Below are 26,921 nucleotides of genomic sequence, written 5' to 3'. Positions count from 1 at the left end.
ATGAACTGCACTGTTTTGGATGTGATCCATTATACCCCAGTCAGCTATTGCTGCGAGCAGGGGCCAAGAGAGCTAATGTGTGTCTTGTCCGTTATTTCCACCTCAAATGAACAGCAGCTGTGTGGCCACGATCCATGATCTCTGGTAGACTATTGCAGAGAGCAGGGACCGTCAGAGTGCTTTTTTTCCGGGCTGCTCAAGCGTGCAATTGTAGGCCTTATAAAATGAACTGCACTGTTTTGGATGTGATCCATTATACCCCAGTCAGCTATTGCTGCGAGCAAGGGCCAAGAGAGAAAATTTGTGCTGTGCGTGGCAGCCCTTTTTTCCTGTTTCTTCCACTAAAAATGAACATCGCCCGTGCAGCCGTGATCCTTTATCCCCTGGTCGACTATTGCTGCTAGAGGGGGCGTACAGGGAGCATGTCAAACATAAAGGGGGTTTGGGGGGGGGGGGGGGTTGGATGATTCGCTGATTTTTTTCATATTGTGTGGGGGTTTGGGAGGGTTGGTTCCGGGTGCCCATTAACCACGATAGTTATTTGAATCAGTAGTGTTTAAGAGCAGTTTTCAGATCAGGGGAGGTTGTCATTGTGGCCAGTGCTATCCTTTGAGACTGTCTACAAATGAATGTGACTTGGCTTTAAGCTTTTAATTTAAGGGGAAAATAAAGCAGCGCATCACCGAATGGACAAAGTCATCTGCTCCAAGGGTGTGCCGACAAATCCCAGAGGCCGGCGTCGTCACTGTTTGCAGTTGACAGCCTACGTCCACTGGAGCCTGTGCAGTAAATCGCTCAAGTCTGCCTCGAATCGGGCGACACCTCGGAAATTCCTCGCCGAGCTCTTCTATCATTTTGCCTTCATGATGAAAGCGAAATGTTCCTTTGATAGAGTCATAATAGTCCCATCAAGCCGGAATTTGTCACCTGATGTGTGAGCGTCGGAAAAGAAGGACGACGGAAGGGGCGGGGGGCGGGGTCTCTTATCAAAAAGCCGAGCGATTAAAAAATACGAGATCAAAACGGCAAAACCTAAAAATAGTTTTTTTTTACCGTTCGCTATTTTGTAGTTTGTGTGGAGCGTATGTAGAAAACTCACAGAATGCGGGCCACCATTTTACATACATTGACTATAATGGCCCGGCTCTATGAAGCCCTGATAACTCTCAAACTACAGATCCCACAATGCAGCGCTTCTGTTGCCGTCACTTACCGAAAATGTTCCCGCATCGATCGAGTTAGCTGTAGCCTGACGAGCGGTGCCACTTTTAAAATTATCTCCTGACAAACGACACGTAGGCCAGTTGAAAAGCAAGACCGACAAGTGCGATAATAGTGAGTCTTTAGTGTCAAGAAGCCGAGACGTAACGCCCGGGTAAGAACTTCTATCTCTCACGATGTAACGGAAGGCTAAATGGAAAAAAGCAGGGTGACGTTTCTGTTGCTGTGGATTACGCGGATGCTAAACCCTCGCAAAAAGTTGATTCAGAATACGCAGCCTTTCAAAACCGATCTGAGGATGAATATTTGTTAATTGACATTGCCGGTACACACGTGTGTCTTCTTTGTGGAGCTAATGTGGCCGAAATGAAGTGAGTTTACTGTAAAAAAGGCACTAAAAGTAAGCTGAAAAACCTGAATCCAGAGCAGAAGCCACAGAAAGTTGGAGAGTTGGAGAAGAATATGAGGATCCGGCATATGTACCCAAAATTTCAAAGTGAAAAGCACAATTTTTAATTTATATTTCCATTTTTTTTCATACAGGTGCAATTAGGGAAAAAAAACACTGGACCGTGTGTACAGTAAGATCAAACATCTAGTTGGATCTGCCCATCTCTGTCTGTCTCTCACCCCCTCATACACCCTCCCCCTCCGGAGGAAAACAAAGCCTATACAACAAGGACAGCACAAACATCTTCTTTGTTCCTTTATCTCTTTGTTTTCCTTATCCTCACTGTAAAATGTGGAACTGGAGTGCCACGTCCAATTTCGTTGTCACAATATATCCCATGTTGTAACAATGACAATAAAGGTATATTCTATTCTATTCTATTCATTTTTAAAAAGTGAAACCAACGTTTGCCGAAAACACATTCCATTTTTATACATTTTCAATGTTATTATGAAACCTAAATTCCATTAGAAAAATAAAAAAGAGAGGTAAATTATCATTAAAATAGCCATCATATATGTTACAGTCTCAAAAACCTGAATGTGAAGTCCTATGATTCAAGCATCAGTCACTTTTTTCCACTGTTTCCTTCTCAAGCCACTCATGTTAGCTACTTGGCTGCAGGCTATGGCTCCCCGCTAGCCAATATTGTTATTGTTAACTGTTCCATGTAAAAAAGCTTATTGTATCCCTAGCTGGTTACAAAAGCAGGGGTTGACAACTTTTTTCAAGCTGAGAGTTTCATTTTGTTACTAATTAGCACAAAGTGCACTCGGTTTGATATGCATATCTTAAATAACTTATCATGATATTACGATGTTGTTACTATGTTATTACCAGGTTAAATGTTGGAAGTAGGGTAAAATACTCAGTCAACCACTAAAAAAACAATTTTACTAGAAAACACCAATGACCCAGCACCAGAGAACTATTTTCAGAACAGGCCTGTGGGAAACCTGGTCCCCGCGGGCAGCATGTTGGAGACCGCTCAAGTTAGCCACTCAATCAAGCTCTGACCAACTCAACTATTTTCTCTTTTCATCCGCTCTGGGCGTGTCCAGCTTGCCTGGTTCTGAGTTGTCTCTCACCAGGATTAACAACAGCTTTCATGTTCTGTCACTGGCTGCTAAGAAAAGCTAAGAGGAAAATGTATTCTTGTGAAAGTATGCATTTCAAGCAGAACTTTCCCTTTAGTGCTTCTTTGATTTTTGCATTGTGATATTTCCAATATCTGAGATTTAGAACTTTTCTGAGCCAGATCTTTCTGACGATCTGGTAACACTTTGGTCATCCGGGGGGCTGCCCACACACTCTCGAACACTGGATACAGAAAGTAAACCGAGGAAGTGGGGGCCTCCTTGATGTGTGGACAAGGATCGGATCAAACCCACTCCCATCATCTAATGGTGAGTTATCATACTGAAATCATTCCCAGAGGCTTTATAGTTACTTAAATCAGGGACAGATTTGTTTTTAAATTCAGTCGCTGCCCTACTTACCAACGAGATTCCGGACGATAGTTTGTAAGTTGAATTTGTTCGTAAGTTGTTTCAGTGGTATATTTTCTATGAAGTGTATGTTTAAGGTTTATAAAAGTATGTTTAAGGCTTGTATAAGTAACGTGTATTGTTTTGTACTAAAAAAATAAACATTTCATGGAATAATTTGCTCTATAAAGGTGAATACATTTAAGTTGAACTTACTTTTGGGAGATGAGTATCAAGAGTTCCCCCTCCGTGGTAGAAAGAGGCCAAAAAAAAGTGATCCAGCCATTTTCTCAACCGCATCTAGCTTTCTTATTTCTCTTTCATTTCAAAAGAAATGGCTCGTCTCTTCTTTACACTTTACACCAACCATATTGAATGGATGCGCGAGATATTAAACAATACAAATGTCAAAGTTCTTAGCGCACTGGAGATACAGTATATAATATTTACACACGAACTAGGAAGAGGAAGCGGATTTCTTCTTTGGGGTGGATGCTGAGTGACCCCTAACAGCGCCACACGCCGGAAGTGGCAGAAAGAAGCACTACAGTGATGTCCTGTACTTGGAAAAAGGTGTACAATACAAAATCTAACTTAGCAATGTCCGGATATTTTTCGACATCTCGAAAAAAATTTCGTATCTACATTTTTCGTAAGTCCAATAGTCATAAGTAGGGGGAGCATCTGTACATCCCCAAAAAAAACAAAAAAAAAAACTTATCTTTACATTTTGGCACTCAGGGACAATGCTTCTGAAAACGTATTTGTATCTCATGGTACTGAATGAGTTAAGGGAAGTCAAGAAATAAAAGTATTTTTACATAAAATGAATCTCTTGATATGTATCTACAGTGGAACCTCGGTTTTCGAACGCCTCTCAGTTCGAACAAATCGGAGTCCGACCAAAAAATTCGAGAAATTCTTGCTTCGCTGTTTGGTCAAAAAAATCGAAGTTCGAACGCCGGGGTGGATGTTTCACATCACATTTTTTTACTCCTTTTAATTTTCTCAGGTGCAATTGCAACTCTAATACACTAGGGGACGTCCGAGATTAAACAAGTGTGTAGCAAATTGGCCGCAAATGGCTGAAGCTGCAGCCACCAGAGTCATCATGACTTTAATGACACTGTCATGAACCACTTCCGAAAAGTGCTAAAAAGAAGGCAGAAGCAAGTGTCATTGGATAAATATTTTAAGAGAAAATAACATCCTGTAGCCAGTCATCCGTAGCAAAGAGATTTGAACGTGTGAGCACCCCTCAGAAAGAAGAGCTCCCCGAAGTTTTTATGGAAGGGGACTCTCCTTCCAAACAATAATTTTTCTTAATCCTCCATCCCTCCCACCGTCCATCTGCGCCTTCTGCTGACCACCACAAAGGTAAAAAATCCTATTCATAATTCTTTTCTTTATCCTTTTTTTTTAATTTTTACACGTTCATGTTAGCGTAATCTTTCGTACGGAAGATTACGCTAACGCGAACGTACGATTAGCCTGGATTACATTTATGTTATTTGTGTCTTAAAGATAAACAAAGGTAAACATTCAGGGTGTTGGAACGGATTAAAACGATTTACATTATTTGTAATGGGAAAAAATATTTCTGTGTTCGAACAAATCGCTTTTCGTACAGGGTTCTGGCACGGATTATGGTCGCGAACCGAAGTTCCACTGTATTCCGATCCTTCTCCGCAGACACATACGAGTTTCAAACACAAAGACGTATGTTAAGCGCACGTCTTGAAGCGAGAGGCGGCGGGGATAAACGTCGACGGCGAGGATTACATCCCAGAGCGGCGGGGGAGTCGCCTCCCTCCGAGGCGGGGATGAAAATGGAATACTTCTATAATTTGAAAGTCGGATAAACGTCACCGGGAAATGGAGGGTGTACGTATATCGCCGCTCTGGGCGGTTAGCTGTTTGGACTTAGGGAGTTATTAGCGCCCCGTGTGCCAATCTGGCCCGAGAAATGGGTTGTGAAGGCCGCTCTCCTCGTTTGCTAGCTTTCTTGCTAGCGTGCCCCCGGCTAGCTTCTCCACGTGTTAGTTCCTCTTGCAGTCTTCTTGATCTCTCTTCTCCCGCGGTCTCCAAGGACTTGTTAGGGATATCCCCGATTTCCCCTTCGGCGTTTCAAAGGAGATTCGGCTTTTCTCTTAAAAGGCCATCGCTCTTTCTTTTTTTTTTTCCTATCTGACTCTTCTTCCTCGGGGTATAACGAACAGAAAATAAGAGCAGTGGAATAGAGAAGTGTGATTTTATTTTCTTCTTTTTCACTCCTAAAGACATATAGAAACTTTTTTTTTTTTAATTTGAAACATTTTGGCCTTGGAATTTATGGTTCCATTTTTTTTTAGCAAATTAATTTATTCATTCATTTTTAAGTACAATTTATCTATTTCTGATTATGTTTGTATTTTTAAATATTAATCATTTATATTTCATGATTTATTTAGTAAGATTTTTATTTGGATATTTTTGCAATTTTTATTTTCAATTTTTTAATAATTTGCTATTTACAGGATGCAGAACGCTCAAGCCCTTTTTAAGGACTTTCAAAGCCAATTTTCCAATTTAAAAAAAAAGGAATACATTATTAGCCTCCTAATTATAATAATTTTTGATTAATTGTCATTATCATTATTATTGTCTAGCCCTTATGGAAACTGTTTTTTCCTGTATAAATAATTGGCTGTGTTCAAAATGTATTATAAGGCTAAAAATGTATTTTAGGTCATTAAAAAATGTTTTACCTAGATATTTAGTGTTTATTTGGGCTTGAAGTTGAAAAGGGTAATAAAGTATTCTCTACTTCCAGGTTTTTCATGTCACTTCCTGTTCTGCAATCTAGTTGTCATCAGTATTTTCACTCAATGGCTGACAGGACAGTTGAAAGTCCAATTTATCTCCATCCATGTTGATGAATCAACAAGGCAATCTTGTAAGTGTTTATACGTATAAACAACTATATCTTGTGATAGTTTGGACCAGTGCTTCTCAATTATTTTCCATGGCCCCTCCTCAGGTAAAAAAAATCCTCTACCTCCCATCCCAATTCCTCAAAAATGTGAGGAGGAACCCTACACGTCCCTTTTATAACGCCTTTCAGGAAGAATGGGCAAATATTTCTGTTTTAGGATGTGCAAAACTTATAAAGACATACCCAAAAATACTCAGTGCTGCCTTTGACACTGTGGACCAGAATATCTTACTAGACCGGCTGAAAAAATGGATTGGTCTCTTGGGAACCATCCTCTTATGGTTCAGATCCTACCTCTCAGATAGGACGCTTTGTGTTAAATATGGTGTTGTTCCGCAGGGTTCAATACTTGGCCCCCTTCTTTTCAGTATTTACAGGCTATTAGGTGATGGTTTTCGAAAGTATAATATCAATTTCCATTGCTACGCAGATGACACTCAACTATATCTTCCGATGGAGGAATCTGCCACACTAAACTTTGGGAATTTGGAGGCCTGCCTCACTGAGATAAAAAGATCGATGTCACTCAACTTCTTGCGCCTTAAGTCTGAAAAGACCGAAATGTTAATTATTGGTCCATGACAGTGACTAAGTCAAAAATGTAGGTGTCACATTTGAACCCAATCTGTCCTTTCAAACACACATTAAGAATATTACTAGAACAGCTTTTTTCCATCTTTGCAACATTGCTAAAATTTGCCCTAAGCTGTCCTAGTCGTATGCGAGGATTATAGTTCTAGGTTTGTGACCTCTTGTCTCAATTACTGTAATGTATTATTCTCCAGTCTTCCCAAGTACAAAATGCTGCAGCGAGGCTTTTAACAAAGACAAGAAAGTTTGATCCCATTACCCCATTTCATCTCCCCTCTGAAAACGCTGGACTGCTCGTGACCCCGAGAGCCAAGAAGAAATCCGTAGGTTCGAAAGCGTTCTCCATTCGGGCCCCGAGGCTTTGGAATGCTCTGCCCACTGAGATTCAATCTGCAAGCTCAGTGGAACTGTTTAAATCTAGGCTTAAAACACACTTAAATTCTATAGTTTATTAATATCTGTGTATTATTTGTGATTTCAACATCCGTTGCAGCCTGGTCATCCTGGAAGGGGGATGACCTCATGTGCGGTCCCTTCATTTTCCTCATGTTGAGGTTTTAGAATTTTTCCTTGCGCTCATGTAGGTTTTAAATAAGGGGATGATGTAATAATCTATGGTCTGTGCAGCCTTTTGAGACTCCTTGTGATTAAGGGCTTTACAAATAAACATGACTTGACTATTTGTTAGCACAATATATAATGTGGAATAAATTTGGTTTCTTTTCACAACTGTGTCTCCCATGTTGTTGATTCTTAGAAAATATGTACTTTTTATCTTTAAATATAAAGCTTGAAATAAGAAATATGTGAAAACCTTCTTGAGGGACCCACACCTTGGCAAGGCACTGTAAGTAGACAATATCAAGGCTGATGATTGGCTCTGTTTTGGAACACACCCACAACCAAAGCTAAAAAAATAAATAAAAAAACTGCAACCGCAAGCTAACATCTGATATCGTCTTTGTGCAGTAAAAGTAAAACATTTCCGGATGTCATTACAGTGAACTTTTAATTTGCAGGATTTGCTGTAGCTGCATGTTTTATTAGTTTTTCGGGGGCTTGTTTAAATTGCAGAAACTTACTTTTCTGCTGGAGTTTGCTTTTGTTAATTAAACCAAATATGTTTATTTTAGAAATAGGCAACAGTCATTAGCGTAGAAGAGAAAGTGGAACTAAAATTGTTTGTTTTTGTTACACTCAGATCTTACAAGGGATCATTTTTAACTCTCTCAGTGCCATCAACAACTATAGCCGTCGAGCATTTTTACTGGGCTGACAGCAGCACAAAACATTACCCCAGAATTTGTATAGTTATCATACTGCAAGGGTCTCCAACGTGGTGCCTTTGGGCACCAGGATGCCCCACTAGGGACAGTTGAGGTGCCCCCAGACCTGATGAATTACTATTTCGCCCTATTCTTAATAATTAACCTGGAAATAACATGGTAAAAACATAGTAATAACATAAGTTATTTTAGAAATTCTAATAAATGAATTCTAGTTCATGGGCTGCCTGAACCAAAAAAAATATTCAAGTATTGATCATTATTTTTAGCAATAAATTAAAACAATTGAATGATAATCTATTCATGAATTCAACAATTGTATGTTCATCTTTTTATTTATTTATTTCACAGGAAATACACCAAACAAAATTCCGCTTTTGGAATTTTATCAAGCATATGAACGAGAAATGTGCTATTTTTTTAGCTAGCTATCTGGTTACATTTTTAGCTCTATAGCTAGCGAGCTAGCTTCCTGCCTTTTTAGCTATCTAGCTGCATTTTTGCAGCTTTTGCATGCTATCTAGCCAAAAAGTTAACTTTTTTGCTGGTTATTAAGCTAAATGGAATTTTCATATCTGAAAGCTTCCCTCCCTGGTCTCCTTGCAAGTTTAAAATCCATTGATGTCTTCTCTCCTTATTTTGAATGTTTACTCAAGTTTAAACCCAACATGCATGGATAATAAGGTACGGTATACCATAGCATGCAATTATCAGGGTTTGTTCACCATCTTTATGGCAAATTTCAAGCACTTTTTAAGGACTTTCAGAGCCGATTTACCAACTTTTCCAGTATCACTCAAAGATTAAATCTGGTGTGAATCGTGGATTTTACAGAGCCAAAAATATATCTGCTATTTACATTTGTGATTTTTCATCTTGTGTGTGCATTTATCAAGACATGATTTTAAGGTTTTGATTAAATTGCAAATATATTTGTGGATACCTATATAGGTGTTGGATAAATGCATCTTGCATTTTCAATTGAGGCAAGTTCTTCGCTTTAATGGTCTGAATTTATATAGCGCTTTTCAAGTCAATGAAGACCTCCCAAAGCGCTTTACAATGTGCTTCACATTTACCCATTTACACACACTCACCTACCGATAGCAGCGTCAACCATGCAAGGCAACTACCTGCTTTGAGGGGCGTTAGGGATTCCATGTCTTGCCCTAGGACACTTCGACATATAACACGGAGGAGCCGGAAATCGAACCTGCGACCTCTTGATACCAAGACGAGCACTTTACCTCCTGAGCTACTGCCGTCCAATATGCCACTGGAAAACACTACCTTATTTTTTTTTGCATGGCCCATGATTGATATGTAATCCTTGCCTTAATACACATTTCATGGTTCCCTGTTTAGGGCGTTACCTGTAGGGGGCGATCAAGCATCATAGGACAATGCCAAACAATCACAAGAGACGAAAAATTGTAATGGCACCAGAGAGCAGTGTCTCTGCCATTTTAAAAAAGATGTGTTGAGAAACATGGCAACAATATCAATCATTTACAAGCACAAAACCAAAAATTCACGCACTTTTCAATCCTTGAACACTCAACATTAGAATTCAAGCATTTTTAAGGATTTCAAGCACCCTGAGTTATAAAAAAAATAGATACTGGTCCCGATTAACACGATTTTAACAGTTATCGGTATCAGTAGCGGAAAAAAAACAGTTACCATGCATGCTTAATATTTACCTTGTGAGGCAGGAAGATGGAGTTGACTACTTCAAGGAGATTTTTTGTATCCGGGGAATCCCTTTGGCCGCAGATGACGATCTATGGAGCACAAAAAAAGATCATTTAGGGGAGATACAAAAACAAGTGGGCGGGAAATGACATCGCGGGATAGAAGAGAGGAGGGGGTTTGAGATTTGAGGTGACGGGGGTCAGTGCTGTACTGGCAGCAGTAATGAGGAAGGCAGGTGCCGCCACTGCTTCTTCTTCACCTTTCCAGCTCGTTACGTTCAACCCGAGGGCCCCACGAGGCCCCCGCAGGTCACGGGCGGTATGTCGGAAATGAAGTTAACGAGACTGGCGGCTGTCCTTGTTTTTGTGTCTTAAGTTTGTTTGAAAAAAAAGTTTAAGAGGAAAAACAATTTTGGGGGCTTGTAATTGTGTTGTGAATTACGTACAGTATTTATATGTTTGCGTTACTATACATTGCGGATATTGTGTTCTGTATTTACTAATACTAAACAGAGAGTCTTTCTATCACCAACAAAGTTGGATTTCTAGATCAGCTAAACTTGCTCTGGGGCCACATGATGATCCCTTTTTCAAAAATGTTTGATAATGGAAAATTAATGGGTTTCTGTAGGAGAGAACCGGAAGGTAAATGCACTTTTCATAACGTCCACATGATGACAACAAAGTATCAGTATTAGTTAAATAGATCGTGTCCTTAATCAATACATTATGAAATTAAACAAAAAGATCATTTTTAAAATTAGAATTTAACAGTACAGTAGTTGTTAAAAAATATATATATATTTATATATTTATGAAATACAGTGGTACCTCTAATTATGAATATCTCTACATACGAAAGTTTCAGGTTACGAATTACCTGAACAGTAAAATATTGCCTCTGGTTACAAAGATGTTTCAGGATACAAAGTCCAAAATACAGACAAAAGCACTGCGACTAGCCGCTCCCAGATTTCCACAAACTTCAACTGGATGCCTGCACCCTAGCGTACTCTTCGTGTCACAGTCACAGTTCAAAGGTCAGAGACAAGGAGAACGAGGCGTTCCATCAAAATATTGGGGGGAAGGATGCAGCTATAAATTAAGGACATTTTAGCAAAATTCCACATGGTCCCAGAATTTGTGTTGACAAGTTGGCCTATCGATCATTATGATGTCTGCCTAGTGCATTCCCGACGGATAGTTGAAAGCCGGCAAAACAGACGTCATTGGATCAGTTTTTCATGAAACGCGAGGCAAAAAGATAAATAAATATTTTTAAGATTTCCTTTATTCTTTGTTTTTTTTTTTTACATTATGTGCATCTCTTTTCATGTTTACTGTGCGGTAGTATAATTCTAACACGTATTTGCTTAATGTTTTGATGCTCTTTTATGAGTCATTACAAAAATATATTGCACTTTTGCAGGGCTTGGAACGGATTAGCGCATTCAAATCTCTACTTACGAAGTTTTCAGGTTATGAAGCTACTCCCAGAATGTATAAAAATTCGTAAGTAGACCACTGTACACTACTTGTATTAGATAAAGAAATAGTTAATCCAGTAAATTGTTTAATTTCTTTGGTTTCAATGTGTAATAAAGTGTTAAAAAAACACATCGATAATTGTTTGTAATTTGCGTGTTTCAATCCCAGGACCTCTTGGGAACGCAACTCTGACGAAAATGAAATATTACTGTATTAATTTTAACAGTACGTTACTACAAGAGCTTTTAAGGTACATTATCAGATTTGAGCAACGCTTGATCAATCGAAAAACATCGCTGACCAAAATTGCAAAACATTGTACGCAGGAATCAAACCGGGTTGTGGTGGTGAGAGCTCTGACACTTGATCACTAGATGATGCGTGATGTGGTGATAACAAACGAAAAGGAATTTGATTTGATCTTGTTCCGAAAGACAGAAATAAACTGGTGCTGCAACAACGACAAAATCGATTTAACAAAATCATTGGCAACTTAGATCATCGATTCGTTGTATCACGTAATTTATGAGCCACCAAGAATGTTAAACCAATGCAAATTAGAGTGAACACCATTTTGTTGTAACGCTGGGAATTGTAGTACCACTTTGGTCCGGCAGAGGGCACCAAGACAGTTTTATAAAAAGACTATGTTAAAATTTTTTACATACAGACGCTCCCTTACTTACGACCATTCGACTTACGAAAAACGGCATATTCGGACTTTTTTTTTTCTGGATGTTGAAAAATATCCACACATTTCTGTAAGTTAGATTTTGTATTGTGTGCACCTTTTTCCGAGTACAGGACAGTATTTTAGTGCTTCTTTCCGCCACTACCGGCGTGTGGCACTGTGAGAGGTCACCCAGCATCCACCCCGAAGAAGAAGAAATCCCCTTCCTCTTCGTAGTTCGTGTGTAAACATTCTATACTGTATCTCCAGCGCGCTTTATTGTTTAAAAAAATATAACCCCCAAAAACACATTTGTTGACTATATTTTGAAAAGTGGGTTTGTTTACATTATTATTTTATTGTTTTGTGGATAAAAAATCAACACGAATTGAAATATATAGATTTTTCTTTTTTGTTTTGTGTAATAAGTCCCAATTTAATATGATCTGTGAATAATGTGGTAGGAAAAGATTATCTTACATATTTGCAGGTGTACATCATACATTTATGTGCATTTTTTTATTATCAAGTTAATTGACACTTATTTTTCTATTGTTTTATATCATAGAATATTTGATTTTGTGCAATCCAAAAGTTCAATATTTGAATAAATAGGAGGAAAATTTGAAATTCGATCCATCGTAAAAAATAATAGAGCGATTCATCAATTATGAAATCAATCATTAGCTGCAGCCCTAAAATAAACACAAGTTAGATTAGTCATCAAAATCCACCAAATAGTTATATTCCTCATCGTGCTTTTTTATGTTTTGACACATTTGAATGCCCCATATAAACAAATGAACACGTATTTTATATCATAGAATATTTGTTCTTGTGCAATCCAAAAGTTCAATATTTGAATAAATAGGAGGAAAATTAGAAATTCGATTCATCGTAAAAAATAATAGAGCGATTCATCAATTATGAAATCAATCATTAGCTGCAGCCCTAAAATAAACACAAGTTAGATTAGTCATCAAAATCCACCAAATAGTTATATTCCTCATCGTGCTTTTTTATGTTTTGACACATTTGAATGCCCCATATAAACAAATGAACACGTATTTTATATCATAGAATATTTGATTTTGTGCAATCCAAAAGTTCAATATTTGAATAAATAGGAGGAAAATTAGAAATTCGATCCATCGATTAATCGTAAAAAAATAATCGACCGATTCATCGATTATGAAATTAATCATTAGTTGCAGCCCTAAAATAAACAGAAGTTCGATTAGTCATCAAAATCCACCAAATAGTTACATTCCTCATCGTGCTTTTTTATGTTTTAACACATTTGAATGCCCCATATAAAAAAATGAACACGTATTTTTCATGATATTAACCTGCTTGAGCGTATGGTGCTGCGCCATCAGAGCCCGGACCATTTCAGGTAGGGCGATGGGGACGTTGCCGAGTCGGTCCGAGAATGCCGCCAGCAGCTTCTGGCAGCGCTGCAACCATTCTTGCCTGCCGGTGTAATGATATAGACGCAACAGGCTGAATGCAGACACAGAGTTGGCGCTGGGCTCAGCTCCGTCTTGATCTGGAATGTGCGCAAAATATGTCAGAGAACTATGGCCGTATATTTCAGATTATAAGTTGCAGTTTTATCATAGTTTGGCGAGGGGTGCGACTTATACTCTGGTGAGACTTCTGTCTGAAATGATATACCCTTTCATAACCTGCGTGATGTTTCAGTTGAAGCTGGACGTAAAACAAAACCCCGCGCTGGTCACAAGACTGAGTAAACTAAGGCGTTGTTTTCTTCTAGTTCAGTGTTAAAATGTTGTCCTGTTGTGTGTTTGAGTGCCAGCATGGGAGAAAAAACATTAGTGATCGTAAATTGAAGTTTTACAGGATCCCAGCGGATACTCTTCATGAAAAGAAGAAAGTTTTCTTTAAATGTTTTAAAGCGAAAAGATTGGACCGAGGTACTCATCAAAAATGCTCGGCTTTGCAGCGCACATTTCCTATGAGGTAAAATAAAATAAGCGTTTATGATTCTTGCTATAGAGTCCATATTACTTGTTACACCGGCAAAGTATCTTGTTATTTTCTTAGCTTCAGCTCACTGCCATGTAACCTAAATGCAATCAAGAGATGCTTCCTCTAAAAAAAGAAAAGAGAAATACATTAATAATTAAATGGATCTAATGAGGGGCAGCACGGCGGCGCAGTGGTTAGCGCGTGTGCGGCACAGTTCTGAGGTCGTGGGAACCTCCTAAGTGGGTTCAAATCCAGCTCCCGGCCTTACTGTGCGGAGTTTGTATGTTCTCCCCGTGCTTGCGTGGGTTTCCACCGGGCTCTCCGGTTTCCTCCCACATTCCAAAAACATGCATTTCAGGTGGATTGGCCGGTCCAAATTGTCCCTAGGTGTGAATGAGCGAGCGAGTTGTCTGTCCCTGTGTGCCCTGTGATTGGCTGGCAACCAGTCCAGGGTGTCCCCTGCCCACTGCCCGATGATTGCTGGGATGGGCTCCAGCATCCCCGCGACCCTACTGAGGATAAGCGGTGCAGCTGATGAGATGAAATGAGATGGATCTAATGAATGATTTGGATTGTGTTCCCAACGTTTATTTGCAACGCATGCTTGTTTGAGCACCCGCACACAGTGTTTACACAGCTAACGTTAGCTAGCTAAAGCTAGCGTCATTTCACCCAGAGTTAATATTTTAGCCTACTCAGAACTGATTTTTATACAACATTTAATTTACTTTTTATTTCAATTGCCTTTGCTATTTATTTCCCTTTTATTTTCTTTGTTATTGTATGTGTGTGTCTTGCTGTCGGTCACCACTCTTGAGGGATATGACCAAGGTAGATAGATAGATAGCCTTTTAAGATGACATGTGTGTTTTCGGTGTTGAGTTTTACTAATTGTTGTCTGATTTGTAGATTTTATTTATTTTTGTTTGTTAGCACATTGGGGCGGCTGGCTCAGGAGGTAGAGCGCTTGTCAACAATTCAATCAATTTCCACTACAGTTTGTTCAACTCGGGAAACTCATGCAGACAGGAAAGTGACAAAAATAGCATACACACTAATTTAAATGATTGATTCATGGATTTAAAAGTATCTTTTATGAAGAGGTTTACTTGAATATACAAACAAGACCGAATGTTTCTTTAAACTTCTGCAAAGACACCAGGGTGCTAATTTCTTTAATCTGTATTTTTTGTATCGCCTAAACAGCGCATCCGTGACTTTAAAGTAAAATAACATTGGGGTAGGTTTCCTCAATTTTCTCTGGTAGATTGACCATAGTCAGCAAATACAGCTATAATGGTTGCTTTGTGAGTGGCGCCTGAATTTGGCGACATCCAGTGGACACATTTAAAACAGTTTTTTTTCCCAAGAGTTGCAAAATTGTTTGAATGTCTTTCGCATTTCTGACCTTCTTTGAGTTTGAGCAGTAGAGTGTCGTCAGTGGGATCGCAGCAGAAGTATCCTCCGCCCTCTGAGTCCCAGAAGAGTTCGTCTTGCCTGAGCTGCAGCTCTTCGGCCCACTGCAGCCACTCCGTCCTCAGGGTGGCCTCGTACAAATCCAGCAGGCCGCAAACGATGAACGCGTAGTCGTCCAGGAAGCCGCTGATTGGAGGCGAGCTGGAAAAATAGAATGGTCAAAAGTATTATATAATAAATATACTGTATACTACATCCAGTATATTAAGTTGCGCCAGCCAAAAAAATGCATGACTAAGAAGGAAAAAACATTTATAAGTCACACCTGGAGTGTAGGTCACATTTCTGGGGGGTATTTGATAAAATCCAACACCAAAAAACATACATGTCATCTTGAAAGGGAATTTAACTCATTCAGTCAGATTTGTAGATTTGATTTATTTTTGTTTGTTAGCACATTCATAAATTAATTTTCCGAAGCGTTGTCCCCGAGTGCCAAGACGTAAGAAGATGTTGTTGTATTTTTGTATTATTGTAAAAAAATATGATAAAGGGTTTGGCGCAGCTCAACAGTCAGTATCAAGCCTCTGGGAATAATAATTAGATGGCTGCAGTGGCTTCTATCAGATCTTTGTCCACACATCGGGGAAGCCCCCACTTGTTAATTTCGCTTCCTGTATCCAGTAAATGAGTGTATAAGGACAGACAGATGCTAACAACTGAGCTTTTGTCTTCCTAAAAAAGATGACCAACGGTTGGGCCGCGACAGATGACATCTTGTGCATTCCCGCAGGAACGGGATCGCCATGGTGACCAAAACTGTGTGATCGCGTTACTGGAAATATCGGGCACTGAAAAGTTAATGCATCGTTCATGCATAAGTTCAGGGTTTTTGCAATAAAATGTTATTAAACGAGCAAAGTGCCCTTGTGCTTATGGAAAGAATTGTTTAGATATTGGATTGTAAAACAAGCACCAAAGTGAAAATTCAGCATGAAATGCATCCTTTCATAACAAGCTGTTTTGCTCAGTAGTCCTTTTGAAAACTTGTATTTTCACAAAACATAGCAATGTTCAACTGTATTTACTAGACAATAGTATAAGTTAGAAACCTTTTTTTCTAATGAAAAAAAGGGGTGATGCTCCCCATTGCCTATAAAGCTACAGAACCAAATCTTCTGTAGGCCTTCAAAAATGATGGCAAAAATTGGCCGGGCACCCACACTTCCCATTTAGGAGAAACGTCTGGAATAGAAGGAGTTAAGTTTCCTTAAGGATGACACGTGCCGGGTGAGTGCGAGCAGACGTATGTTGACGAGATCTTGGATAGCGTCCTGTTCATAAAGGTCGACGGACAGCACCAGGGAGACGGCGGGGAGAGTGGTCGAGTGGCTGAAAACAGAACTTTGGAGGACGGGGAGAAACTTTGGAGTGGTCTGGCAAGATCTCAGACTCTAAGTGAGCGTACCCTGACGACTTATCGCTACCGCGTGAAAGTGTTTCCCCTCGGCATAATGGAAGTTAGTCCGGGATAAGGACGTCTCCTTCACGCCAGGACGCGTCAGTCAGTCGAGGTGTCCTGTTAAGAGTACGGCGGCCATCAAGAAAAAAACTCTCGAGATTAAAGCTTTGTTGGACGTGTTCAAGGATCTTTTCATTGCTTTCACTTCTACTTGAATTTTTTTGAAAGAGGCGTGCAGTCAAGAGACTATCCTTGCTGACCCTATTTTGTTTTGTTGGTCGGCCTTATCAAATTTCTTTATACAAGTTAAAGCAATGGTGGTCAATCTATTTTAGTCGTAGCCGCTTGGGTTTAAAAACGAAGGCCGGAGTAAAAAAATGGCTGATTGATGTATTGAATTTTTGGTTTATGCCGATAGAGTCGTGAATCCAATACCTCGGCAATACAGGAGGGAAAAGATAATGTAAGCCAATCCATATTTTCCTGGACAAGCTTTGTTTCATTGTCTATGCGTTTATAAAGTAGGAATGCAAATTACGATGCTTTATAATCGGTTAATCGGTCGATTATTCGTGTAATTTCTAATTTCCCTCCTATTTATTCAAATATTTAAGTTTTGGACAAATAAACATTGCCAATATAAAAATGATATATGCTCAAGAATTTGCCCCTTGGCTAGGGTTAAACATGTCATTATTATTATTTTTCTCTTTACTTTATTTATTTCATACTTATTTTCTGATTGTTTTTCTCTGTATCTGTCTGGTCCCTTGCAAATTGTTTCATGATTACAAAGTTGAATTTTTCATGTCAAATTTGTTTGTAAAAAAAAAAAGAAATAAAACGATCAAAGGATGAACTACAGAGCCTAGCGGGAGAAGCTACAGAAAAAGCCAGAACCAGAGCCTGCAACCGAACAGCCAACATGAGTGGCTAGAGAAGGAATCCCTGGAAAAAAAGTTGAAGTTGACAAGCCCCAGACCCCTGATAATAATTACCATGCATCCCTAATGTTTTGAAAACAATCGTTCTTTGTTGGTGAGTAAATATATGAAACGCATAGTGCAGTTCTCATGAGGTACACCTGCCTCACACATGACATGAATAAAAAAAATGGGAAGAAAAAAAAAAACACACACTCTAAGCATTGTGCCGAGATGACAGTTATGAATGAGCCCGGTGCCTCGCATCAAGGCCATGGCGTTCCGAGCTCTACACACATGTTTAAAAACGTTTCTTCTCGTGGGACCCGGTCCTATTTGTTTTTGTGCTGATGCGGCGGCGTCTTCATGCACTCACTCATCAGAGGGAACTGGGCCATAGCGCTTGCCAACACAACAGGGACTTTAACATCCGAGGGTTCCGTTTTTTCTTCTCGAAAACAAATGCCTTTTAACCAGTTATCAGTCAAAAAAGTTCCAAGGCAGAAAGTTATTGGGGTTTTTCCCATCATATTTTCTTTGCATCTATAAAACGCAGGAGCTAATTTGCAAACCACCAGGACTTCTGTTGGATTTTCTCTCTATCTGCCATTTTATTGTCTTTTTTAGACAGGTTGTGACTTATATAGTGTACCCGGTAATCATACTTTATAGCCACAATGCATCACAAGTTGAAAAGTATTTTGCGACCCATTATCCCAGATCGCATTTCTTTAGAAGGGGCTGGCAGAGCTTATTTACATTAGTCCTGATGGCTTTTTTCTGCCGTTCTGTCAAACAAATGGTGTACTGCACTTGTTTGGCTGCGATCCATTATGCTCCATCCCAGAGGGCATTTTTGTCGGGCCTGGCAGGTCTTTTTTCCCCCCGCCACGACTGTATTTCAATCTAAAATGAACTGCACCTGTGTGGCCACGTTCCCTTATCCCCGATCACATATTGCTGAAAGCAATTTGGTAGAAGGCACTTTTTGCTGTTCTGGTCCGTCTAACATGAAATACACTGTTGTGGCAGCGATCCACTAACCCTTTGAAAACTATTGATAAGAGCAGGTGCCAGCACAATGGTTTTCTTTTTCATTTTGGGCTGTGTAAGCATTTGCATTGTGGCCGCCTCGAATGAAATGCATAGCGATCCGTTATTCCCAGTCAACTATTGCTGAGAGTTGAGGCTTAATTTTTGACATGTCTGGCTTGTTTCTTTTATTCTATCATGCCAAAAATTAACAGCTGCCGTGCAGCAACGATCGATTGCCGACTGATCGTGAGAGAGAGGTCTAGCAGAGCGGATTTCTTTTCAATTGGGGCCACTAAAGAGTGGCATTATGGCTGGCCCAAAATTGTCTGCACACGTGTAGGCAAGTTCCAATATCCCTGATCACATATTGCTGAAAGTAGGGTTTGGCAGAAGGCACATTTTGCCGTTCTGGTCTGTCTAAAATGAAATACAAGGTTGTGGCCGCGATCCATTAACCCCCTGTCAACTATTACTGAGAGTGGGGGTACATTTTTTGTCACTTGTGGCGTCTCTTTTCTGTTCTTATTGCCAAAAATGAACAGCTGCCGCACAGCCACGATCTATTGCCGACTATTGCTAAGAGCGAGGTCTAGCAGAGAGCATTTTATTTTCATTTTGTACACTGACGTGTGCCATTGTGGCAGGCCCAAAAGTAACTTCAGTGTTTTAGCTTTGATCCATTGTCCCCTGCCAACTATTGCTGAGAGCGGGTGCCGAGATTTTTGTCTCGAGTAGTGGCTCTTTTCATATTATTCTTTCCACCCAACATTATCCCTGGCCGATTTTTCCGCCGAGCTTCGGGCTAGAGGTTGTGGATTTTCACATATCGCTTGGGATTCTGTTCCCAATTGCTAAATGAGGGATTATAGTATTACTACATGCTTACTCTTTTCCTGGGCGATTTTTCTTTAGGCGAGACTCTTTTGGCGCTGCACCAGACTATCCCGACCGACACCTTTGATACCTAAACAAACGCAGAATCTTACATCTGCTGCACCTCCATCTGGTCTCCACGGTAACAAGATCGCAGAAGGATCCGCCGCCCGGCGTCCCACAGGTGTTCTTTGAGGAAGTGGCCCGCCTGAACCGCCCTCTCCAGCAGGGCCTCGTTCCTCAACACAGCTCCCACACGGGCGTAAGCCGACAGAGTCAGACCTGCAGGGACACAATAAGACTAAAACTAAAATAGCCTGTCCTCTCATGACCACCTGACAGAACGGAGGTATATTCCCGGTTCTTTGAAGTCTCATGGTAGCGGCGTTTTACTCATTTATTTTCTGTTTTTCCCTCCGTTCCCCTTTCATTTCGTGTATCAAAGCCAAGGGAAGGCACAGTCTGGTCTTCAAAGCACTCGAGTGGAGGACAGGTGACCGATGGGGGAGGGGGTCTTCATTAGAAGGGGCGAGTTTTCCGCCTAATTGGAAAGCTGCGAAGACTGCACAGCCTCATTAGCTCGCTAATACAATCGGTTCCGTGATGGATACGGAGAGGAAAAAGAGGAAATGTACCTCACCCCTTAAAGGAATGAGTCTTTTATGCAAGTTGACACCAAAACAGTCCTCGAACTTTAAATGTTATCGCCTTTTGATGTGAAAATGCAGTAGGGGACTTTGGATAGTCACTGCTAATCGAGGTTCGATTGCTTTGCATTGGGAAGAAATGAGCATGAAAAAAAGAAATAAAACATTACAAGAATAAGGGGGAAAATAGGTGAAATTCCATTTCTGCAAACAAAAAAAATGTTGGCCTGCTGATTAATAATAATTTCACCATTGTTTAAATACATTTTCTCGAAGAACATTTGGAATACAAAACATAGAAAAAATAAAATAGTTAAAAAAACATTGTATTCTGTTAGTGGATAATTTTGTTCATTTTAAGTATTTTTTACAATTTTTATTCTATTTTAGTAAAATATGATACTAAAATATGAATGGAGAATAAAAGAAAACTGTTTCCATATTATATTTATTATTGTATTATTTTTCTGTAGTATACTTTGAAATATTCAAGGGATGAGAAAAATGGAGAAGCAATTTGTTTTTATTTTTGCTTCTGGAAAATAAAATAAAATTAATATTAGGAATCCGAAAAAATACATGAAGACTTGACTTTGTTTCTAGTACAACAATAATATCAAAACCTGAATAATATAAACTAAAGTTTTCTACAGAATTTTGTGTTTTTAATACATTACAAATGACAAATGAAATCAGCTAGACTTGACTCAAACAAAATATAATAAATAAAAAAATCAAAGGATGAGCTCTTTACCATTCCAGGATGCCAGCATCTTGGTGTCCAGATGTGGGCGGGGTCGGCCCCTCCTCACTTCGGCCATTTTTGCCCGCGCCGACGCCAAAAGCTCGTCGAGTGTCTCCACGCTCATGCCAAAGTGTGCAGCTGTTAACTCCGGCGAATAGCGCACGATCAGCACATTTTTCCCCTCGAGCTCCCCGTGAGGGTCCTAGCGGAATACACAACAAATACCAGAATCAGCTTAAATCAAATTGACGTCCTTGAAGGTCACACCAGTGAAATTTAGGAGACTAGGGCTGCAACTGACAAATATTTAATTAGTTGACTAGTCACAGATCATCTGATAGTCATTATTTTTTTCTCAAATTTAGCAAAATCTCTCGGTACATGGCCCCAATTCATTTTTTCCTTTCCACAGACCAGTCGTCCTGGTCCCTTCGCTTAGAAAAAACCTCAAAGCATGATGTTTCCACCCCCATCCTTCACAGTGGGAATGTCATTCTTCGGAGGAAATTCAGTATTCTTTCTCTTTCAAACAAGAGAACCTGTGTTTCTACCAAAAGGTTATTTTTAGGTTTCATAAAGCGTACTCCCAGTCCTATTTTCGATCATCTATATGCTTTTTAGCGAACCACAGATGGGCCTGGATGTGTACTAGCTTCAGCAGGGGTACACGTCTGGCAGTGCAGGATCTGAGTCTCTGGCGGGCTTTGTTACTGTCCCCTCAGCTCTTTGTAGGTCATTCACTATTTCCCCCTATGTAGTTTGGGGATTTTGTTGCTCACTAGTCTTGTTATTTTGACTCCACGCGGTGAGATCTTGCATGGAGCCCCAGATCGAGGAAGATTATCTGTGGTCTTGTCTGTCTACCATTCTTTCTAATAATTGCTTCACAGTACATTTCTTTACACCAAACGTTTTACCTATTGCAGTTTCGGTCTTCCAAGCTTCGGGCAGGTTTATGATTTTGTCTCTGGAGTCCTTTAGGAGATCTTTGGTCTTGGCCATAGGGGAGTTTGCAGTGTGAGTGACTGGGGTTGTGGACAGGTTCTTCTATATCAATAATGAGTTAAAACAGGGGCCATTAACAGGTAACGAGTGGAGCCTCATTAGGCCTTGTTAGACCTCGTTAGAAGAAGTAAGACCTCTTTGACAGCCAGAAATATTGCTTGTTTATAGGTTAATACACATTCTCTACTCTAATTTGGTAATCAATTACCCAAAAATCAATGTGATTTTCAGTTTTTTTGTCTTTCATGGTTCATGTTTACCCATTTTGACAATTACAAGCCTCTCTAATCTTTTCAAGTAGGAAAACTTGCACAATTGCTGGTTGACTAAATACTTATTTGCCCCACTGCATTTTCATTATCGATTTTTGTCGACAGCGTTGACCAATTGTTGCAGCCCTAAAGGACGGATACACACAAAAAAAATGGCAGCCCACCTGTTCGGGCGCAACGTTTCCTTGTTCTTTGACCCCGTAATGGTGCATGAAAACGTCAGCAAGGGTGGCCGACCTGTTTGAGCCCGCCGGAACGTCGGCCAGCAGGCTCCGGATCTCCGAGGCCGTCCAGACGCAGAAGGCGCCCTCGCGCTTTTCACGCCCGCCACACGCAGGGACCGAGTCGGCGTCCTCTGCGCTGTAAAAGCCGCCTGACTGTCAAAATTAAACAGAAGCTCAAACAAAACACTCACACTTTTTGTGATTGAAATCATCTAAGGCATTTAATCTTTGCAAAAAGCATGCCAATTTTCAGTAGCTTTACATTCTTCCTGTGATCAGCCAAATAACTAACATTCATCCTTATCTGTAGGTGGCAGTATATTACATTTTTTGTTTTGTTTTTGTATACTGTAGTTGGCCTGCAGAGGGATGGGCGCCACGAGGCTGTACTTGCCCGAGAATTACCATAGGAAATGGCACCCCTACGACCCTAGTAGGTAAGACATCCACATACACACACAGTTGCCCGAGACACACCACAGGAAGAAAGGCCCCAACACTGATGGTTAAGGAGCCGTAAAGCATGATTTTTATCTTTGAAATTTTCATAATTATCTGCTCATTAGGTAGAACAGGAAAATTACTTATTTTGTTTGATAAAGCGGTTTTAAGATTGCAATACAAAATATAGTAAAATAACGTAAAAATCTTGCATATTGTTCTGATGATTTTAATTACTTTATTGTACTAAAAATATATATAAAAAAAATCTGAAGATAGTAAAACAATACTTTGTTTGATTTAGCTATTTAACATTGCAAAGCAAAAAAAAAAAAAATCATACATATATAAGATAACATAAAAGTCTTGCACGTCAATTTGCTGAGTTTAATTATTTTCTTATATTATTGAACATGTGAAGTCATGTTTATTTGTGACGCCCTTAAACCAAAGGCTTCTCTAAGGGCTGCATGGACCACAGATTATTGCAAACTACAGACTATTATGACATCATCCCCTGATCTTAAACCTACACGAGAGCAAGGAAAAACTCAATAACCTCAACATGAGGAAAATGAAGAAACCGCATATGAGGTAATCCCCCTTCCAGTATGACCAGGCTGCAACGGATCTTGCAATAACAAATAATAACATACGATACAGATAAAATTAAACACAAAAATAAGCTAGGACATAATAAAAACATGTTTGTTTGATGAAGCAGTTAAAGATTACACTTCAGAAAAGTTCAAAAAGAAAGAAAATATCTTGCCCATAAGTAAAATGATTTTAATTATTTTCTTTTTTTTAAATTACAAAACGACGAAAAATAAAAAATACACGAGCGGAGCAAAAATATGTTTTGTTTGATGAAAAATTTAAAAAAAAATCAATAAATTAATTTGTGAAATAAACTTGCGCGTATTGCACATTTTAAAATATTTTGTTATGTAACGGTTTTTTTTTGCGTAGAATAAATTAAAATTGCTAATCTTACAATCAACTTTGTTGTTATCTTACTAAAACCACAAAAAACAAAAAGAAAAGTTTCTAGTAAAAATATTTTTTCCAGCCGCCGATACTTTTCTTTTGTACGTTCTAAATATTTGCTTCATTCTACTACAAAAATAAGATTAAATTATAATACAACTTCGACATTAGGTTAAACATAGTAAATATCTAATTCATTTTAATTATTATGATTATTGGTCGTAGGGGCACCATTTCCTGTGGTGTGTCTTGGGCAAGTACAGCCTGGTGGCGCCCATCCCCCTCCAGGCCAAGAGATGTCCAAAATCAATTACCTGTATTAACACCCAAATTACAGAGACCCCAAATGATAAGAAAAACATTATAATGTCAAATCAGGCAACAACAAAAAAAGGAAAACATGAAATTGGTGCCAAGAATTGATTCGTAAACATTTGGGATGCAATAGGTGTCATAAACTTAAGCAAAGGGCAAATTACTGGTGTTTAATCAGGCCTACATAATGACATCATTTATATTAGAGAATCTAATCATTGGCGCTGGTGTCAGGTTCATTTGTTGGCCTCTTTGTTGTTAGCTCATTCATCAAAGACACGGGTAAAAAAAAGCTTGACCCTTAGCGGGACGGTTTAAGACCGAATTTGTGAGGTCACGCCTTCCGTGTACAACTCCTTGAGGAATATACAGGTGCTGCTTTGCTCTGTCAGCGGATCATGGTGCCCTGCTTTCAGAAACGCGCCCGTCGGTGGAACAGTATGTTTAATAATAATGTAAAACAGGTCAAAAGGTATTCATTTTAGTCTCAAAATACTTTTCTCCTGGAAAATAAAAGAGCAAAGATTTAGTGTCCAAGATGCAGTTTGAAATATGTCCACTTGATGTCTCTAAAGCCAGGGGCCACTCACAAAGCAAATGCACCGTACTCTCTCTTTTTCTTTGTCTCTTTCTTTCTCTAATTTTAGCTCTCTATCTTTCTCTCTTCAACTGTTTTTCTCCATCTTTACCTCTCTCCTTTTTTTTTTTGTTCTCTTTCAACCCCTTTGCTATCTCTTTCTCATGCCCTTTCTACCCCTTTCTTTTTCGCTCTCTCTCACTTTCTCTCTCTCTTTCCCTCTCCCTTTCATATTCCCCCCTTTCTCACTCAATTTCTCTCTCTCCCTCTCTTATCCCCCCACTTTCTCACTCAATTTCTCTCTCTCCCTTTCGTATCCCCCCACTTTCTCACTCAATTTCTCTCTCTCTCTCTCTCTTATCCCCCCACTTTCTCACTCAATTTCTCTCTCTCTCTCTCTTATCCCCCCACTTTCTCACTCAATTTCTCTCTTTCTCTCTCTCTTATCCCCCCACTTTCTCACTCAATTTCTCTCTCTCTCTCTTATCCCCCCACTTTCTCACTCAATCTCTCTCTGTGTCTCTCTCTCTCTGTTTCTCTAAGTCTCTCTGTGTGTGTCTGTCTCTCTCTCTCTCTCCCTTTCTGTCTCTCTCTGTCTCTCTGTCTCTGTCTCTGTCTAATCTACTAGTCCTGTGAGAATGGTTTTTCAACCATGTGCTCCTTTAGCTCAAAAGAGTTTGACCTCCCGACTCTAGGACAATTCCAGGAAGATCGGCACACCGTTTAGTGGACTAAATTAGCTACAACTGTTAATTTTTGTGAAAGAAAATGCAATGAAAAAAAAACATAATTGTTGATTAAGTTTTTGCACTTAAAGGGACAGTGTGTATTATTTTAGCAATAGATGTCACTGTATGGTGTAGTGCAGCAATTATCTTTGGGCCACCTGAGCTAGGATCTGGTTGAGGTGGGGCCAAATTGCGTTTTCCAAAAGAAAATATCTGATAAAATCATTCCACTGTTCTACAAAATCCTTTATACATATATGGAATCAATAAATCAGAGTTGGTAATATTATATAAGACATTATTTCATAGCTACTGGCTGAAACGATAAAACTGTAAAAGTGTTTTGCAGGTTATGCAATTCAACCAAACCGTTTTCTTCTTCATGTCACACATTTGTTCAAAATCCCCAAGATAGCAAGAAGAATGCATCTACACAAATATATATGTTGCATAATTCACCTTGTCGCTTAAGTCTCTGGAGACGTAGCGCAGGATGTCCTTAGCGACATCCGCGTAAAGTTGCTGTCCAGATACCTGCGGAGAGGAAACGTCCATGTGACCTTCAGCTGATTAATATGCGCGACAGATGCTGAGCAGGGAAATGCGGCCTTATTTTAGAGCAGGGTAGGAAAACTAAGGCCTGCGGGCCACAAGTTGCCTGACAAACTTTTTTTTTTATCCAGCCTACTAAGGAAGTTTAAAAGCAAGCTCTATAAATATAAAACTCTTATGGTGCCACTCTTGTCCACAGTATCCCTTTGTGCCACCCACCCCCTTCTATGTATTTCATTAAAAACATTTTTTATAAATGTGCATTTTAATGTATTTGCAATTGATCATGTATTTGTTTTCTTTATCAAGTATTTATTAAATGTAATACCAAAGAAAGCAAGTTCTTTTAATGCATATTGTTACATTTCTTGCGTAACATGTACTGTAATCCATTGTTTATCACAGCTAATGAGGATCAATCCATCCCCAATATATAAAAATCAAAATGAAGCCCCTCCATTTTTAACAAGCACTTCACACGCCCCCGCTTGCAGCAATATATGAGAATAATGGATCGTAGCCATGCGAGCGCCGCTTATTTTAGGGATAGAAATCGTCAACTGGGCATAATAGATTGCAGCCAAAAGAGTGCAGTTTATTTTAGGCAAGCCTCAATGACATGCTAAGGCACCCCGAATTAAAGCGCTCTGCCGGCCCCTGCTGTCAGCAATAGTCGACCGGGGATAATGGATCACAGCCACAATGGTGCATTTCATTTTCAGAATGGCAGGCTTCCCGACAAGAGTGCCTTATTTCGGTCCCAGCTTACAGCAATATGGATTTTGGGATGATGGATAGCGGCCGCACAAGTGTTGTTCAATTTTGGGTGGACGAGAGGCTCTCGCCGAGAGCAAAAAGAGCC

The 26,921-nt window shown here is 39.6% G+C and overlaps 1 protein-coding gene across 1 annotated transcript in view; it reads right to left on the bottom strand.

Moving 5' to 3' along the window:
* The window catches only part of spata20 (spermatogenesis associated 20), a 40,761-nt gene that overhangs the window by 4,076 nt on the left and 9,764 nt on the right, over window positions 1-26,921 (bottom strand). Inside the window, exons 9-15 of the mRNA XM_088323895.1 lie at window positions 25,967-26,041; window positions 22,397-22,609; window positions 20,965-21,157; window positions 19,677-19,845; window positions 15,263-15,471; window positions 13,212-13,411; window positions 9,714-9,794 (exon numbers count right to left, since the gene is read on the bottom strand). Coding sequence (XP_088180021.1) covers window positions 9,714-9,794; window positions 13,212-13,411; window positions 15,263-15,471; window positions 19,677-19,845; window positions 20,965-21,157; window positions 22,397-22,609; window positions 25,967-26,041 — 1,140 coding nt within the window. The remainder of the gene's footprint in view (window positions 1-9,713; window positions 9,795-13,211; window positions 13,412-15,262; window positions 15,472-19,676; window positions 19,846-20,964; window positions 21,158-22,396; window positions 22,610-25,966; window positions 26,042-26,921) is intronic.

Source organism: Urocampus carinirostris, chromosome 19 (assembly GCF_059441175.1).
Source record: "Urocampus carinirostris isolate Australia breed hairy pipefish chromosome 19, RoL_Ucar_1.0, whole genome shotgun sequence".
NCBI lineage: Eukaryota > Metazoa > Chordata > Actinopteri > Syngnathiformes > Syngnathidae > Urocampus > Urocampus carinirostris.
This window is presented reverse-complemented; position numbering and strand designations above follow the sequence as displayed.